General features: G+C 29.1%; 2 protein-coding genes across 2 annotated transcripts; one reads left to right on the top strand and one right to left on the bottom strand.

The window, feature by feature from the left end:
- The first annotated feature begins 4,193 nt into the window (after window positions 1-4,193).
- Window positions 4,194-5,540, top strand: LOC107436878 (Succinate dehydrogenase, subunit B (iron-sulfur)). The gene has a single exon (XM_016048700.4). It carries the CDS (start codon window positions 4,534-4,536, stop codon window positions 5,383-5,385), a length of 852 nt encoding a protein of 283 aa, XP_015904186.1. The 5' UTR covers window positions 4,194-4,533; the 3' UTR covers window positions 5,386-5,540.
- A 3,684-nt stretch (window positions 5,541-9,224) lies between these two features.
- LOC107436879 (uncharacterized) lies at window positions 9,225-16,139 on the bottom strand (the record flags this gene model as incomplete). The annotated part of the gene is given in 2 exon segments (XM_016048702.3): window positions 9,225-11,089; window positions 15,902-16,139. Coding segments are annotated over 2 exon segments (837 nt in total). The 3' UTR covers window positions 9,225-10,261.
- Window positions 16,140-19,658: the final 3,519 nt, after the last annotated feature.

Raw genomic sequence — 19,658 nt, 5'->3', positions numbered from 1 at the left:
TTCTTTTTTTGTTTGTTTGACGGGATTTAACGATTCTTGTCAATTATTTTTAGTAGATCTACTGTTAGATGGCGATAGTTGCGCAATCGCTCTTATCTTGAATTTTCGTTCTGAACTATTAATGAAAAGAAAATATGAATAAAAAAAAAGTCTTCATTGTTTTTTAATTTTTTTATTGCTTTTCATTTTAACCGATGCAATTTAATAGGAGTATTTTGTATTTAACTTTGTTAATAAAAGTTAAGACTTTTTTTTAAAAATTTATTTAATGCACGTAAGTATAATAATTTGAAAGAATTTGATTGTTTTTAAACAAATAAATCTTCAGTCGCTTTTACTTATTAAAAATTCGGCTGTTAGTTAAAACAAATATTTTTTTAATTGAATAAAAAGTTAAGCAATGTTTTGACGCTTTTTAATAATTTGACAGTAGTACTTAAAAGTATTTTTATCTTATTTTTCTTAAAATTCTCTCAATACTTGTTTGTTTCATAATTTGTTAGACAGTCAATCATTTTTAAACAAATAAATCCTTAGTCGATTTTATTTTTAAAAAAGAAAATAACAATAAATAAGTAAAAAACTTTCATTTATATTTACATTCATTAAGTATAGAATTAGACTATTAGTTAATACTACTTTATTATTTTAAATAAATAAATTTTAAGAAGGTCTAAGAATGCTTCAAAAGCATGGTTTTTTTCAACAAATAATTTAAAAAATGTTTTACAAAAGAGAACATTTCTTTAGTTTTTTTTTCCCTTTAATTTTTAATGCATGTATGTAAAATATTTTGTTAGTTTTATTTTTAAACCAAGACTATTTAGATTTATTTTTTAACCAATAAATCTTAAGTCATTTTTAATTTTAAAAAAAATTAAAATAAAGCTTGGGTTCATTTTTACTTAAGACATTTTGTTTTGTAATCGATTTACTCCTTTTATTTATTTTAGATTAATTTAAAGATTTCTGATAGATAATTTTTGAACATATGCTAAATCGCGATACATCACTATATCGCGATGTCTAACAGACGATGTATCACAATATAAAATTTTCTTACATCGCCCCGTCCTTCTCACATCAATAATATAGCTAAGCTTTGATAATTTTTCAATGACTATACTTTAAATTATTCATATACATACATAGAAAATCATTAATAATATTAATTAATGATTCTTTAAAACAAAAAATAATGCTATTCGGCCGAATATTCGGCTAAATCACTACTCATTACATCTCCTCTAACCAGAAGCTCAATTTCTCTATTATATTTTAGTTTTCAAATGCATTTTTCAGTTCTTTCATCAAACACAGGTAACAAATTCAGTTGAATATTTCACATCATTTCAAAATTTTCAGAAGAATATGCTTTTTTCATCATAGAAAAAAAACCTGGGTTGATTGCAAGTCTTATGATATGTTACACAACTAGGACTGGGCTATAAACCAATGCACCGCAAAATATCAATTTAATACATATATCAGCAGGCCGATATAATGACTTTCGTTTCAGGCGATGCATCAGAAATCTGATTTTCGTTTTAGCCTATGTATCAGAAATCTGATTTAAACTGTCATATAACACAACGCTCGCGGTTTAACGATATAATGATTTTATATGTGAGAATACCTGCCTACGCTAACTCTGTCACCGTAGAGACGAAGACTATTTTGATATCGTCTGGATTTACATTATTTTGTGATCGCTGTGCACTTTAATACTTAGCGAACGCTTCATTGTGCATTATTTTGTCACTTTTTCTGTCTGTCGGGATTTAACGATTCTTGTAAATTATTTTTAGTCCTACTGTTATTGGCAATCATTGCGCAATCGCTATTATCTTAAATTTTTGTTCTTCGTTCTTAACTCAATCTATTCATGAAAAGAAAACATGAATAATAAAAAAAAAGATTCTTAATTTTTATTTTATTATTTTTCATTTTAAGCGATACAATTTAATAGGGAACTTCATATTTAACTTTGTTATAAAAAGTTAGCTTTTTTTAAAAACGCATTGGAAATACATTTAAAATGCACATAAGTATAANTTTGTGATCGCTATGCACTTTAATACTTAGCGAACGCTTCATTGTGCATTATTTTGTCACTTTTTCTGTCTGTCGGGATTTAACGATTCTTGTAAATTATTTTTAGTCCTACTGTTATTGGCAATCATTGCGCAATCGCTATTATCTTAAATTTTTGTTCTTCGTTCTTAACTCAATCTATTAATGAAAAGAAAACATGAATAATAAAAAAAAAGATTCTTAATTTTTATTTTATTATTATTGTTTTTCATTTTAAGCGATACAATTTAATAGGGAACTTCGTATTTAACTTTGTTATAAAAAGTTAGCTTTTTTTAAAAACGTATTGGAAATACATTTAAAATGCAGATAAGTATAATAATGTAATTATTTGTAAACAAATAACTCTTCAAAATAAAAAGTGTAGCAATGTTTTGACGCTTTTTAATAACTTAACAATAGTACTTAAAAGTTGTTTTTTAATACATTTTTCTTAAAATTCTTTCAATACTTGTTTGTTTCATTATTCGTTAGACAGTCTGTATCATTTTTAAACAAATAAATCTATAGTCTATTTTATTTTCAAAAAAGAAAATAATAATAAATAAATAAAAAATTTAAATTTATTGTTACATTTATTAAGTATAGAATTAGACCATTAGTTAATACAACTTTGTTATTTTAAATAAATAAATAAAAAAGGTCTAACAACGCTTCAAAAGCACATATTTTTTTCAACAAATAATTTAAAAAATGTTTTACTAAAGAGAACTTTTCTTTAGTTTGTTTTTTCATTTTTTTTTTTTCCCTTTTAATTTTTAATGCATGTATGTAAAATATTTTGTTACTTTTATTATTATTTTTAAACCAATAAATCTTAAGTCATTTTTAATTTTTAAAAAAAATTAAAATAAAGCTTGGGTTTGTTTTTACTTAAGACTTTTAGATTTGTAATCGATTTATTCCTTTTATGTATTTTTGATTAATTTAAGGATTTCTAATAGATAATTTTTGAACATATGTTAAATCGCGATGTCTAACAGATGATGTAGCACGATATAAAATTTCTTACATCGCCCAGTCCTGGTCACAACTGAAAATAACACAATTCATGGTAAATGAGATGAAATTTAATCAATTGTATATAAAAATACATTGAAAGAAAATGAATCTTTTAATTAATATATTAGTCTTTTGCACAGTGAACACATAATATCAACTTTGAAAATTCTGTTTTCGGTATCGGGAGTTCACTGCATATATAACTTTCAAAAAGACAATTGGCACGACAGAAATTAATGATTAATAGAATGTAATCACGAAACATTCATGTACAGATCAAATCGGACAACAGACCTACATGGAATAAGCTATTTTGGCTCATAAATTCCAAGAAATGTTAGTATCTTATAGCATTTCTTAACAGATACGTAGATGTCAAAGTTATATACTGAACAAAATAAAATACAGCGTACTCACAATATAACTCGATGTGTAATGAGTTTTAATATTATAAGAAATATATATATCACAGGAGAGATTCACAAATTACTTTCATACNGGAACTGACACCGTACGTTATTCAAGAACTAATATTTTGTATACGTTATTTAAGAACAAGAAATCGGAACCGGTTACTTAATAACTGATATATCTTAACCGATAAGTTCTAAGGAGTAGTCAGGGAATTTGAGCCAATGAGAAGGAAGAGGCGTAAACGTCATGATTTGAGGAAAACTGGTTCCCTCCGCCAGAAACGTTATCTGCCTTCCTCGGCGACTCTTCGCCAACTTGCCGTAGTTATGATAATATCCCCGGATAATTTATTAAAAATATACTTCTATTCAGTAAAAAATGATTCGGCGGTAAGAAAGAAAACAATTCTCCAATGTCCAATCACAAATCATACAAGTTGAAATGCCAACACAATAATGAAATGAAATATGTTTTTTTTAATTTCTTTATGATACAAAAAATGCCTGTGAAGAGGATGGGGCACCAAATTCATGTGATAGATTAAAAAAATAATCAATCTTGTAAAAATTTCTCATAAGAAATAAATATAATCATCGTTTATAATTTCATTCTTATGGAGCATTTTTACTGCATGCAACTCGCATATGCGATCGGATTCCAATGCTATTTGCGATTGATCTCTGCGAGCAGGTTACTCTTGCAAACGCCTACAGTGTGAATGCTCTCTTAAGTTTCACTCTCGCCAGATGTGATGTATGCGAATATGAACTTGAGTGGCGAGTTTTTCAATCACATGCGGTGAAAAAATTGTTTTAGTGGGAATAACCACTTAAAATTACAGATCAACTCGTTTTCTCAGTTGATAAAACAGGATATGACCTCTGATTCGCAGATATTTTCTTTGATTTTTATTTTTCATTTCTTGAAATGGCAACATGTCATTGCTTGCGTAGTGTATTGTTTTGGATGTCAAGTCAATTGCAGTTATATAATAGGTCCGAAAATTAAAGAGGTCTTTTTATCATGGCCATGGTTAGTGCAAATGTATTTTTTCGTGATATCTGTAAATTTGGTAAATGCATTGTCATCCAGCAAAGAAATGCTACTACTGCAGCTGCTGTTGAAACAAATGTAAAATCATTTTCCATTTATCGATGGGATCCAGACAATTCCAAAGAGAAACCTCGGATGCAGAATTATGATGTTGATTTGAATAATTGTGGTCCCATGGTTCTTGATGCTTTAATTAAAATAAAAAATGAGATTGATCCCACGCTTACATTTCGGCGATCCTGTCGAGAGGGTATTTGTGGATCTTGTGCTATGAATATCGGTGGTGTGAATACATTAGCTTGTATTTGCAAAATCGACACTGACGTGAAGAAAAGCACAAAAATATATCCTCTTCCCCACATGTATGTAGTCAAAGATTTGGTTCCTAACATGAATAATTTTTACCAGCAATATAAATCTATTCAACCTTGGCTACAGAAGAAAACCGAAGAACCGTATGGCAAGAAGCAGAATCTTCAATCTATTGAAGATCGAAAGAAACTGGATGGTTTGTATGAATGCATTCTCTGCGCTTGCTGTTCAACGTCGTGTCCAAGTTATTGGTGGAATGGAGACAAGTACTTAGGACCTGCTGCATTGATGCAAGCTTATCGATGGGTGGTTGATTCTAGAGATGAAGCTACCGAAAAGCGGTTGGATCATCTGAAAGATCCATTTTCAGTGTACCGGTGCCACACAATAATGAATTGCACCAAAACATGCCCGAAAAGCCTAAATCCAGGCCGTGCGATTGGTGAACTTAAGAAATTGCTTTCTGGGTTGTCCAAGAAAGATACTCCTCAAATGTCAGGTGGAGCCTAGTTTAGAAATTTAGAAAACTTTCTTAGATTCAAAGAAATAGTTGTGTTTTGAATATAATTTGTGAATGCAGCATTTAGTTTAAATGTGATATCACTATAATGTAAGATCTGAAATACGCACCGGTTAAAAAATAAAAGTGAAATTTAAACTTTCAATTGTGTTTTTCGTTTATTTGCAAGAAATTCTTTAACTTGTTATGACTAAGACACATACGATAAATTGTTTATAAGTTTGTGCATAAGTAGCATTCAAATTTTGATGACCTTTTATTTTCTATTGCCTATTTTTATTGATGATAGGTGAATATACATCAATTAGGCATAGTGAGTAAAACAATCGTCATTATTAACTAATATGTGCTATCTATGTTTATTAGACTTTTTGTTTTCATATTTTGGCATTAACTAGTTTAGCAGCGGGGCTTATGGGTATTATGTTTTCATATTTTAATTCTCCTTTCTCCAATGTCTTTTATAGAGCAATGTTTATTATGTTCTCCTTTCTCCAATTTTTTTTAAATTGATGAAGTCCAAATTTGCCAAAACAACAATACTATTAAATTAAATTTTAAAAAATTTAAATTTTAAAAATTTGGTAACCAGCTTTATAAAACTACATTTTGATAAATTAAACAAAAATGTTTTTAAAGTATTAATTAGTAACTTAATAACTATACAGAATTAGTAATTAACATGAGAGACAGGAAAGTAGAATCTGTCTCTAAGACATCTTTAACCTTCGAAGTGTTTAGCCATTAGTCAGAATACTCTCAAAATATAATCTCTAACATGCATTACTTTCCTGTTGTATAATGTAGGAAAAACTAGTTTTTTTCGATACCTGTTTAAAAATATTTACCAGTTAAAAACTTGTAAGAAATGCTTAATTTTGATTCTCACAAATTAAAACTATTTATCAAAAAAAATCATCTTGGATTCAGTTTGTAAAATTTCATATCAATAAATACAAATGAAGGGATTTTTATTTATAAGCATATGATGTAATTAGATAGTACTGATGTGATGCATTAACGTTACTTCTAGTTACTTGGCATACATCTCAGCGAACAACCAATTCTGTACTTATGTTCAATAGCATTAACCTATCAATTTCGACCACAGTAAAATTGGTAGTTTCCTGTTGTGCTACATGCTTAAAGCAAATAGCCACCAAGTGTCATATTTATTGAATCTTCAAATGATGCATTAGAACATTTTTGATTTTGACCCTGCCTCTTTTGATGTGCACATTAATAAGTGAATATTTTTATGGCCTTATTTAAATTCCTAAATCGTGTTTTCGAGTCTTATCCATGTTGTAAGTAATTTATGGAACACACATGTTTTTTTTAAAGCGGGTATGATCAAAGTGGTCAATATTGAGCTTTTGGGGAGCTGATATAATTAACTGACAATCAGATCTAGATTGTCAGTGAATACCGGTATCTAATGATAATATAATTGGTAAGTTTATTAACAGCATTTAATAAATGTCAATCATCGAAATCGCAGGGGTTCAGTAAATACTCAGTCTGATATTTCCCTGGAATGCATGTTATGTTTAGTTTGAAATTTCCCTAAGAGTTATAGTGCTTTTTTTTTTTTNGATTTTTAATTTTTTTTTTTTTTTTTTTAATTACAATAATTCTTTCAAAGTATTTTTAGAAAGTAAAGTTTGTACTTTGTTAAAAGATTTTAATATTTTTTTCTTTAATTTGGAAGATAAAATTCATTTCTTACTATTTATGAAAAAATAATATTCAAAGTTAGATGAAATAGTAATAATTTAAATTAAGGCTCCACTGAAAGAAATCAAACTAATAAAACTTAAGAGTTTTTTTACGAGGAAAGTTTTTTTAAAGCAAGATCAGAAATCTTCTGCACCCCTGCAAAATAATTAGGTTGCAATTTAGTGTAAAGAAATGAACCTACCAATGCCTATCAAGTTTGGCACTTAGGTTCTTACTTATAGAACTGAGCTGTAGTATGTTCATATATCATTTATTTCATTTATTATTTTTCATTTACGTTGCTTTTTGCTTTAGTCTACGTAGCACAAAGTGCTGTATCTCCTATCCTTTGTTGGAAATTCTAATACAGTTAAGCCTGTAATCAAGTAACACAAGGGAAAAAAATTTATTTAATTTTTGTTCTTAGTTTTGCCCAATCAATTTAAATTAAAATTTTTTTGTAAACAATTTTAGAGACGTTTAAAAAGGAGGTGTCAGCAATGTTCTCCTATTTGTTTATCTGCTTTTGAAAAATAAAAAATAAACTATGATTCAAACAACCTGGATATGCTGAAATAATCTGCAGCGCCTACTGCCAATGCTGGAGGGTTTCTGCTAAGCAGGATGCTAGGTTTCAGTCAGAATTTGTGTACAGTCTGATTTTCAAATCTTGGTTAAAATTTTTATTTCAATTTAAAAAAAAAGCACTGCGCATTAAATGAAGACTGGTTTTTGTTTTTATTTGTGTAAATAAAATTAAGTAATACTTTTACTATTTTTCAATATGAGCTCCAAAGTTTGTTAATTGAAGGTACTGCTGATAAGAAAAGCTATAAAACATAGTTTTATATTGGATGTCTGACCATTTTATCTGAAATATCTGCATACTTGTTGATTGTATGTGTTTATTGCTTTAGTACTGTTATTAGCGTCATTCTTTTCTAAATTTCGGAATTAATTTTGAAATTTGATTTAAAGTATTGATATTTTTTTGTTAAGTGTAAATAATAGCAGGATCCACAACTAAAAAGTAATTCATACTGGGTTTCTTAAAAATGACTGACTATCTGAAAAATAAAATATAAAAGAAGAGAGAAATGTATGGTTTGGTGCGTTTTGATTTGATTTGCAACAACACAGCAAACTTAGTTATTTTTAAATTTTTTGTTACCATGTTTCATTAGGAGCTCCAAAGTTAGCTAATTGCAGCACACTGATTAAAAAAACTACAAAACGTAGTATTATGTTGCTAGTCAAACAATTCAAACTGAAATATTTTCACACGTTTTGATTAAAAGTGTTTATTACTTTAGAATAGTTAGTAGCATCATCTTTTGATAAATTTTGTATCTGATTTTTAAATTTGATTAGATTTAATTTGATTTTCAATAATTGATTTTTAAGTTGTTAATCATTTGTAGAGTGTTTGGTAACTACAGTTACTTTTCTTGCTTGATGAGTCTCGTGGAAAATTACCACTTTATTTTGGTGGAAGGATTATCATGCTTTGACGTTCCAGTTCATAAATTTATTTGCTATTAAATTTAATGTTAATAAAATGTATTACTTTTTAATTTTTCATTAACTAAAAAATCTTTTATTGCACTTTTCTTTTAAGTTAGCAAGATACGGTGTGAAGTCTTTCTTTTTTATTTTATTTTTGTAACTTGGAAATAGTTTTTATGAAGTTAAAGAAAAAATCAAAATTAGTCAAATTGTCTATATTAGATTTGGAAACCATTTTTTTTCTTAGAGAGGAAAATAAAATAAATTTTTCGACTAAGCTAAGAAAATAAATCATATGTTATTTTGAAGAATATCTATATTATATAAAACACCAAATTGAATTGTATGTTGAATTTCATCAATATCACAATTCCTCAATTTGATTAATGGCGATGAAACTGTGGTTTTGAAATTTTTAATAAACTTCAGTAGGTACAGAGTTTTTGTTTCTCCCTGCTCAAATTTTGACCAAGATTCTAAACAAATATATATTAAGAGTAGTCATCACGGAGCACCCTGTAAATAATTTATCTCATTGTTTAGATTTCGAACTAATTGATTATATTTTAATTGCATGTGCAGTTACAATCATTACAACATACTATTCATTAATCACATTTTTATTTTATTAATAACCAAGTGTGAGAATTCCAATAACCTTTGATACACATAGTCCTATAAATAAGTATATATCTTGCTTGAATGACTAAAATTCCACTTATTTTCATATTGTCTGTTTTTACCGAAATTTTGTAAATTTTATTTTAAATCCCGTTCATTGTTTAAGCATAGTTGTCTATATTTTTTCCTGATATATTCCCATATTTTTCTTCAACACAGAGGTGCACAACCTTTTTGGAAGAGTCATAAAAAAAAAACTGTTAGTGCCTAATAAATTAAGTTTTTATATTAATAATAACTTAATTTGTCTTTAGCCTAATGAGGACAGTATTCATTTGTTTACAAAATCAATATATAATTTACAGCATATAATATAAAGTAAATGCAAATTATATGTATAACATTTTTTGCATTAAAAATGTTAAATTTTGCTTACTTTGTCTTTAATAAAATTAAATTGTAGTGGGTTTGCCATTTTCCTGTAGAAAATTTAATCTTTTTATTTCATGGAAATTAATTTTTGCAAAGTTTAGTTGCATCTCTAATTCTTATGATTTCTTTTTTAAAGGCACTATAGTCTGTTACAGGCCAAGGCCGTCCAAAGTAGTCTTTGCCATCTGGTCATATCTGCAACAAAGCTTTTCCACTTTCCCTTATTTACTTTATGAAAGTCATTTCATGATTCGGTTAAAGAAAATTTTCTTAAAAAAATTGTAATGTCAACAGTTTTAAAAATTTTGGTACCTCAATTTATTACCCCTTCAGTTTGAAATTTTATTGTTATAATTTCCGTGTACTTTCAAAATTCATATAAATTAGTTTAAAAATTTATACATAAATTTCTTTTCCAGTTGTGCAATTTTTTCGAACAATTTGTTTGGTTGGAAGATGTGAACCCCACACATTGGTTGTTTGAGGGTCGCATCTAGTCTCTTGACTTCAGGTTGTGCACCCCTACATCAACAGAAACAGAAAAAAAATATGTAAAGGGTTTTGGGTATGAAAGCTGATAAAGTTGAATTAGTAGTAGTAATAATACCCAAAAGACTCGGGGTGCTGGTAAGAAAATACATACACGGGCTGATGAAACATAGAAGAAGTCCACTGCGCTGAGTGGAACCCTTGAAAAGGCCTCGGATGCATGAGCAATTCCATTTCGCTAGTAGGTTCTCTATTTATTTTGTTGTGTTCTTCATTAGCAGCATCACTTGCAATCACCGCTTCTTGGGGTGGCTGATCCTCTGTAACACTAACAGGAAAAGCTTGAGGCTCTGATGCTTCAGTTGTTGGAGCCGAAGTTGCGGTCGGTTCTTCTTTCGTAGGCTCAGGCAGTCTTCGAAGGCCTGTAAATTTGTGTAAAAAGTACCCTTCGGGAAAAGCTTCTGGAGGTTCATTTGCTGAGGGCTCTTCCAGAGACAAATTGTGGATATCATCGTGGTGAGATTCTTCATCAGAATGATGCTGCTCGGATGCATGTGGTGTTTCCTCGTCTTCAGGTTTTAATACATTTGGGTTTTTATCATCTTCTGGTGCAACTGGATCATCGCTGTTGAATTCTGGTACTGCAGGAAATTGTCCTTTGGGTGCACCTTCGACACTTACATCTCCATTTGCAACATATCCTGACTCATCTGCTCTGTAACTTATTTCTCTAATAGCGCCATTTGGATCTTCGTAAGAGAATTTTCCTATTACTACACCATCAGGATTTCTTTTTTCAGTGCGACTGTGGCTTCCACCCTCTTTGCCAGTTTCATATGAGAAGTCGTATGAACCATCATCTTTGACAGAGACGGACTGGAACATAGGAACTGCCAACGTCCCAACACAGAAGCTAAACAGGATTATCTGAAAAAAGTTAAATAAAGAAAAATTAATGTACTCGAAGTGAAAGAACAATTCTATCAGAGATTTTAAGCTAAGGACCCAACTGGAGTTGCTAACTTTTGGGGTCTTAGAAGAATACGAGCAAAGTTTTTTTTCTTTGCTATTGTTAAAATAACGTATAAATAAGCAACTTTGTTTCCTAACAAAAATTAAATGAAAGAAAATTAATATTCTTAAAATAAAATTGAAAAAAAGAGTAAATGAGAAATTGCTTGTTCAGAGAATTTTAAGCTGTGGTGGTGGGTCCTAACTCCAAATAGGTTATTATCATAGTTACGTTTTGTGATCTCGAAAAACATGTGTCAAACCTTTTTTCATTGTAAAAATAGTCTGCAAGTAAACGAATTTTTCATTGTCCCTTATGGGCAATCAATAAATCTAATCTATTAGAAAATAAATACTTAACTTTTCTAGTGATTATCACTGTAGAGCACCAACAAAAAGATATTCTCAAAAATATCTTGTTATATTAGTGTAATCTAAAAACTATATTTATCTTCTGAAATTTCAAAAGAAGAGCATTCCCTTTTCTTAAAATGTCTACTGCTGCAACTTAAAATGTCTACTGTGACGTGACCCTCTTGCAGGTATCCCTAATTTAAGTACTAATATTAAAATAACGACGTAAAAATTTATATAAAGCAGCAACAAAAAATTCGAAATAGAGTTGGGAGTGCATTGAGTAGGCCATAAATGTCAGAAGCCCGTCTATAGAATAACTGAGCCCGTCAAGCAGATCAATAATTAATCTCTTCAAAAAAAAAAAATGTTTTTTTTGTTTTTGTTTTTTTTGTTTGTTCAAAGCTTGTAATAGTTAAAATGTTGCTGTCCTAGAAGTCCTGCGGTCATCCTTAGCTCCACAATGGTGTAGTTCATAGGTTGACGATTAAACAAGATAATTTATTAGAGAATTTCTAAACAACTGATTGGGTTGGTTGGCTAATGCCACTTGCCACACGGACAAGCTTGCTTTGGTGAAACCGAGTAAATTTAAGGCTGAGTGTACGATTCTTGTTTTTCAGTGGCGCCATCTACGGCCAAGAATTCGACTTCTGCCACATCATACGTCACACCTGTTTATAAGATGGACCCATTCATACATCCATTCATTCATCCACAGATCGTAATTTTGATCTGAATCAGAGAACGATCGATTGCCATTCCAGTACCCCCAGAGGTATTGATTTGTTATGGGAACATGGAGGACTTTGCGACTCGACAGAATTTTTAACGTGCATCAGTCACCAACTATACACGGGGAGTCTTCGACCGGGGGGGTTTGAACCCACGAACTCTCGGACATAGGCCCAGCGCCCTACCGATCAGACAGACTATCCCGGCTCTAAACAACTAAATTCGATTACTTAGGTTAACCAGCACTCTTCACCTTCGCTTTCTTCCACCTCCCCCCCATTCCTTCATTCGCTATTCTCAAGATTTTTTTAAAAAAAGAATACCAATGAAATAATTAAGAGAAATTCACTTTAAATTTTTAAATTAAAAATAAAGTATCCTTTTATTTTAAATATCGTGGTGAAAACAAATCGGGAATTAATTATCATTGTTTTCTTCATGAAAAACCAATATCCCTTCCATAAGAGGTGGGGGGAATGTTTCGATGTCTGATAGATACATTCTCCTCCAAAATTTCAATAAATATCCCTATTTCTAAAAACAAGAAAAATACATACAAAATATACATTTTTTAAATAAAAATTAAATTTTTTTTGATTAGTCCTGAACTCAATGAAAATCTTCCTAACATTGCATCATTAGTATCAAGTTCTAAGACAATATTTTTCGAAACATGAAAAAGTTGGTTGAAAAACAATTATATGGAGTGGAGTGAGGGATGGGTTGTTTAAAAAAGTTGCAGTACTAGTAATCGTTAATCAATTTTATTTTAAGCTATGATTTATATGAGTAACGTATTGAACGGAAATCGCGCTATTATTGAAGTCTTATTAGGAACTCTACGAATTTTTTAGAAATAGTGTTATCTTCTGTTCTTGTGAAACTGCATACTTCTTCTTTAAAAAAATGACCGAAAAATTTTTTGCATCGAGAACAATTGCGCCTAGAAGAGATGTCAGGAGGATTCTACTAAAGAAGGCCTTGTCCCAAACTGGGCTATCAAACCAGTGATGACGAGAATGAAATAAAATAAATTAGTAAATATCTCCCAGTTTAAAAAAAACCATCGTACATGAAAACCCCGTTTTGGTCGAACTAAACCAATGATTATAAATGTACTTTATTTGTTATTTAAAGCTTGCGAGATTATAACAAGATAAATTTAGTGTTTTTTTTCTTTTTTAACAAAACAAAAAAAAAAAACAGAAATTTTAAAAATATACATATCCAACATTAAATATCAAATCACCCGAAACTATTTTACAGTTTTTACTTCTAAAAAGTATTTAAAATATTAAAAAAAGTGATTTCTTATAAATTTCGAGAAGTAAGATATTGCATTACAATAAGGACATAACCGTGTTACATTAAATGAAAGACTGAGAATGTAAATGTAAATGTAGAAAGATTTATTTGCATGCGTTTCGTAAGCTGCTTGCGTCATTCTGGGTATTAAGAATTATTTACTTTAAGACAATTCGTATTTTTATGTTTTAATAAGACGTTATTGTTCTTTTTTTTTTTAAAAAAATCTTTTTTATGAATCAATTTAGCTGAAATTCAGAATAAGAACTTAATATTTAAAAGCAATTTATAGTAATTTTTTAAAGAAAAAGATTTTTTTTTCGTTTAGAATCCTTTATTCAAGAAGGCTTTAATTTAAAAACTTTAAGAAGGCTTTAATTTATGTAAGAACATTTTTGTTAATATGTTAATCGTAACAAAATAAACGATTACCTACATTTGAAAAATAAACATCTGTACTTGAGAAAAATATTAACCCTAGGAATACAGATTGTGTAATACGAAGAAATAAATGAGAAGTAATTTTAACCGTTGGCGAGATTTATAACAATTTAAATAGGGAGAGGTTTTTATCGCTGTTTATATATTTACTAGCTAAATGCCCGTTCTTCGTACGGGGTGAAGAAAAAGAAAAAACGCATCAATAAATCTGTACTGAACAACACTACAAAATCGTGCACAAAATTTCCAGACGAATATCGACACAAATAATAAAGTTAAAATGATTCCAATGTTTATTTATTTATTGTTATTCGTTTACTTTTTCAGTTGCTTTACATTATTAGATTAAGCAAAGCTGATTTTTAGTAGTTCATCCCATTAAAATAAAGACTAACTGTATTTGGTATCATCTGACATTATATTGTTGCTTAAAGGTGATTCATGATATTTAAAATTTGCCACAGTCAAGCTACTTTCTCCTGAACATATCTATCTATATAATAAATCTAACATGAAAATGTACAATATTGTTGCAACAGTAATCAGCACTAAATTTACTCAAAAATGCGTTGTACCTATATAAGAGTATATTTGGTATCTATTGAAACTTGATCCATAATGCCAATAGAGCCCATAACCAAAATTAACTGTCAATAATAGTATATCGACGGTTCCCCGGCTTTTTACGGATTTTCTAAATTAATTTTTCTTTTTAGCTCATAGAATATTTTATATATATATATACATATATTAGCATTATTTAATTTTATTCTGCTTCATTTTTTATTAAGAATGTATCCTAATTATTCTGTTCACTGTGACGTATGAAAACAAGAATTTTCCCATCGGGCAGGAATAGGGACGTATATTTGTGGAAGGATGAGTTTTGGATTATTTGGTAGCAGTTTTCACCAAGGAAATGTTAAAGCTCACTTGAATTAGAGACATTTTCCTTTAATTCAGACACAGAAAAATTATCTGTTTTTTTTTGTTGTAAATTAAATTACACGAATATTGAGTGAAAAATTGTAATTTTAAAATGGGTGGTGTCACGTTCTTTTAGAAAAAGTGAGGGGGCTAAAGCCCCCTCTGACCGCCCGGTTCCTGATTGTACTTTAAGTAGTAATTTGCCAAAATAAATTATCCTTGGCGTCAATAGTAATATTGTTTTTTTTTTATGCTTGTTCCTCAGTGAATTAGTTCCATTTTTCCAATAATTTTATCTCTCAGTACAAAACTTTTATTTTTATTTCAATTACCGTCGATTTAGTTTTGTAAAATCACTATTTAAAAGCATTACTGTAAACAAAATAAATATGTGGCTTCAGATGAACTTAAGAATAATTATTTGGTGATGTAGTTTGTTTATGCTACCACGATCAGTTTGATCATTCAGATAACCTGGCATAACAAATAAAATATAAGTAACATATAAATTACAAGAGGCACAATAAACAGCTTTTGTGATAAGAGCTAGAAGCTTAAGTTATCTTTAAAATATTTGGAAAAAACAAACAAACTGAATCGTACATAGCATTTTTTAAAACACTGGCTTCCACTAAGTCAATGAGAAAATTTCATTAAGTGTCCCTGAATTTAAAATATAATAAAATAAAAAATCGGGCTTCCTAATTCGTTCATAATTTTATTTATTTAGATTAATTTTTAATCTCGTATTTTTAGAGCTTACGATCTATCAGCAAGTGGGTATATAGACGCACGGTCAAACAGGCGTACACAAATTCTAAATTTTATTTTATGTATAGATTATTTGCTACCCTTCTCGGTGGCTTTAACTATTAGATTAACTACTGTATAAGTGATTGTTCATAATTATTGACCTCCTATTATTTAACTTAAAAAGAAATTAAATCTTATCAAACACAGACTTACCAGTTTCATCGCGAACACTTTCACTTGACTCAACTGATAATAATCAAGTTCAAGTCTTTCCTTATATACCAAAGCCTAAAGCAATTCCGTGAATCGCAGTTGTCTATGTCTACAAATCTAGCATCTTTTGGGCCCCCCACACCCAACATCCAACCCATTGCTCATGTTATTCCATACCTGTAACCTCCAGGTAAAAAATTCCTCTGCGTAGACATCTTCAGTTTGCTTCTCTAAGCAAGCGTGGAATAATGAAAAGAGAAATGAATAAAAATATAATCAAGAACTCTTTAAAAAAACAATGCGCAAGGAAGGTAAGTTAGAAAAAATGTCTCAAGGTTGATTTTTAGCAATCAAGGTCAGGTTTAATTTTCGGTTAGGGATGAGAAAGCTGGGTGGAGCCGATTCAACGCAGTTAAAAATCGTTTGCTTTTTTGAATTCTGTTCCAAACAATACTTACTAAGAATTCTTACTGAAGACTGAGACCATATCTGTAGTAAAAACAGTTTTGATAATATGATGATGAATTATATAATATGCGGATGAATATGATATGATTTATGAATTATATCTTGCTATTCTGCAAGATTTTAATTTTTTTTAAAAATAGTATTTTGTCTATTAACTTTTCAAAAGTTGAAAGAATTTGGAGAGGGCTCCATAAACTCCGTGCCGCGGAACTGACCCGTATGTACAGCAGAGAAAAAAATTATGGTTAAATTACTATACTGTATGGTTATGACATTTTAGGTAAAAAAAACAACATAATTCTGATTAATAAAACCAAAATATGCGGTATTTTAACCATTCAATTGGTAATTTTTTCGCTAATGTGGTTACGGTTTACCGGAAGTTCTGGTTTTTAAAATTATAGTTCTTACTACAACACATTTAGTAATAAATACAAATTTGAATTGTAAATTTAATTGAATAAACGGATTTTCTGCCATGTTCAAAGGTATCATGATGAAATTACCAAATTTTACCACATTTACTAAATTTTGTCACACATTATAAAACTATATTTTATTGTTAATTTTACCCAAACAATTATCAAAATGCTTCCATGCTTTTTAGTGTTGCTATAAAGTTAGTAATGAATGAGGTAAATTTTACCATATTCTGGTAGTTTTGACAATGCATTTTTTCTCTCAGTGTATAAAAGGATTTGAGTACATAAAAAATTCTGATTTTGTGAAAGTTTCAATGACTTGTAAATAAATATTTAGGAACTTCGGAATTAAAATTCAGAGGGGGTTAAATGAACTTTTATGGTATAATATCTTATAAAACAAAACACAGTTGCCTCTACCAATATAAAATAATTACGATCGATTTATATCCACATAAAAGTGTTAGTAGACATCGACATCCATATATCATTGGAGTAATAAACTAAATTAAATATATTGTAGATCTCTCGCTATATATTTAAAAGAGAAAAAAAAAACGTAAATGGGCAATTAAAAGTTGGAATATCTTAGAATATTTTAGGTGTTCAACTCTATGTTACGTTTTGTTTTGCTAAGCAAAAAAATAAATAAATAAATAAAATAAATACAACTTAGAAACTTGAAATTACAAAGGTATGTAGAAAAATATTATTGACTGATTATAATTAAATATAATTATAATCAGGGGATAAGAAAAAAATGAATAAATGGTATAAAAAATCCACATTCGATAATTAATTTGAGAATTATCAACTGTTAAATTTCTAGTAAAAAAACGGGCCACTCTTTAGGCCGCCGAAATGCAACTACAGAATTAAAAATTGCCTAAGGAACCATTTTTGTTAATAAACTTAATACGGTTTTTGCTCGCGAAATTTCAATTTGTTCGAAAGTTATTGCAATTTTATGTGTTGCTTAACGAATATTTTTCACTTTTTATGCTTTAAATAATGACTATTTATCCTTTGTTGTAGAAAAATCTATTTATTCCTCTCGAGAACTTCATTTTATAAGCAAAAAAAAAATTACTTCTTATTGTGCCACACGTATTCTGTATTCCTAAATTTAAATATTTTTTTCCCCGTAATCGTTTCCCAAATTAATTCAAAAAAATTAAATTAAAATTCCTACATTTAAATGGTTTTTTTCGCGATTGCTCTCACGTAAAATTATAATAATCATAATTTCATTAACAAAATGATTCTTTCAAAAAATATCGATTTTTAAGATAAAAAAACAAAAAAATTATGAACTTGAAACCACTACGGGTGCTAATGAACGAAAACCTTTAGTTTTAAATGAAATAAAGCAGAGCTAATCTAATGAGTATAACTTGAGTATAATAATCTGCTAGTCCAAAAAAAAAAAAAAAGCATAAATAAATAAATAACTGATCAAGAAACTAGTAAGGTTAAGAACATGGTTATCTGTCTATAAGCACACGTGACTTGCTCTTTTTCATAATCTAAATTTACTGTGTCATATGATTTGAATTCTTTGCACAAAATAATTTATTTTTGTTTCATAACATCAGGTTTTGGGCAAAAAACAATAAAAGTAACTACGGTCACTGAACTGGTGTTGGGTAAGGATTAAAACTGAGCCTCATAAAATATAATCACTTGCGTAATATGAAGATATTTACTTTCTTAACTTTCGTTTATTTTACAAGATCATGGACGACTCTTAAGAAGAAAAAAAATTGCTGAAGGATTTGGAATAAAAATATTAATTATCTCTAAAAATGGGCAGTTTTTCAAAAAGATGCAATCTTTTCCCCAATTACCTATCATGCTGTGAAATATTTCGTCATAAAATTTGAATTATTTAGCTATGCTGTTCCTCTTAGTTTAATTATCAAAACTATCGATTAATAAATAACATGGCATCAAGGCTAAACATTACTATCTAATGTAGTTAAAGTTATGCTGTGTACGCAATTAAATTTGTAAGAACCGTAAATTTGTACTACTTCATGCGTGCAATATTATTAAACCCACTACAAAATTATTGCCAAGAATAAAATAATATTGCACAAAACTTAAGAGCAAACATAATAAAGTGTTTGCTGTTAAATTTATAAGTATAGTGTAGTGAAATATGTGTGCCAATGTGCAGTATATTAATTGCCATTTATTAGCCCTATATTCACTTTTCATTAAACTCATAAAGCAATTATTGCTAATAAAACGAATGACTTTTTAAAAAAAATATCAATAAAAGAAAAATCTTCATAATTTCTTTTTTTTCCTTCCTCTTTTTTCCTCTTCTTTTTTTTTGATGCATTTAATTTAAAACATAATATCATGAACGTCTTCAAATGCGATACGATTTTAAAAATATGATTCTTCTTTTGATATAAAGCACGTATTTGATCAGTCAAGTTAATATTTTTGATTTTGTTGTAGAAATGCACAACTTGAGCTTGAGAAAAACAAAAATTTTCTTCTTGGACAAAAAAACCTTTTACCGTCTGATACTGACATCGATATTCGACCTTGTCTCTTTACAAGGACATTTAGTATCAATGATACACATTTAATCGTTTGATTAAATTGGAAGTAAAAACTAATGTGACACTTCTCATGTGATAAAAATACACCTTTTACGAATGAATCATCTCATTTTTAACGCGTGTTGAAAATCAATGATAAGAAAATATATCGCTTTGATGTCATATCGAAGTCAGATCATTTTGTCTTCAGATATTTGCGTGTTTTATATGAGATAAATACAGTATGTTAACCCTTTGAAACAGATCGGCCACCTGTGTGCCTCTTATCAATATCTGAGACCATATCTGTAG

This window comes from Parasteatoda tepidariorum, chromosome 8, assembly GCF_043381705.1.
Source record: "Parasteatoda tepidariorum isolate YZ-2023 chromosome 8, CAS_Ptep_4.0, whole genome shotgun sequence".
NCBI lineage: Eukaryota > Metazoa > Arthropoda > Arachnida > Araneae > Theridiidae > Parasteatoda > Parasteatoda tepidariorum.
The sequence above is the reverse complement of the archived record's forward strand: the minus strand, read 5'-3'. Positions and strand labels throughout refer to the sequence as shown.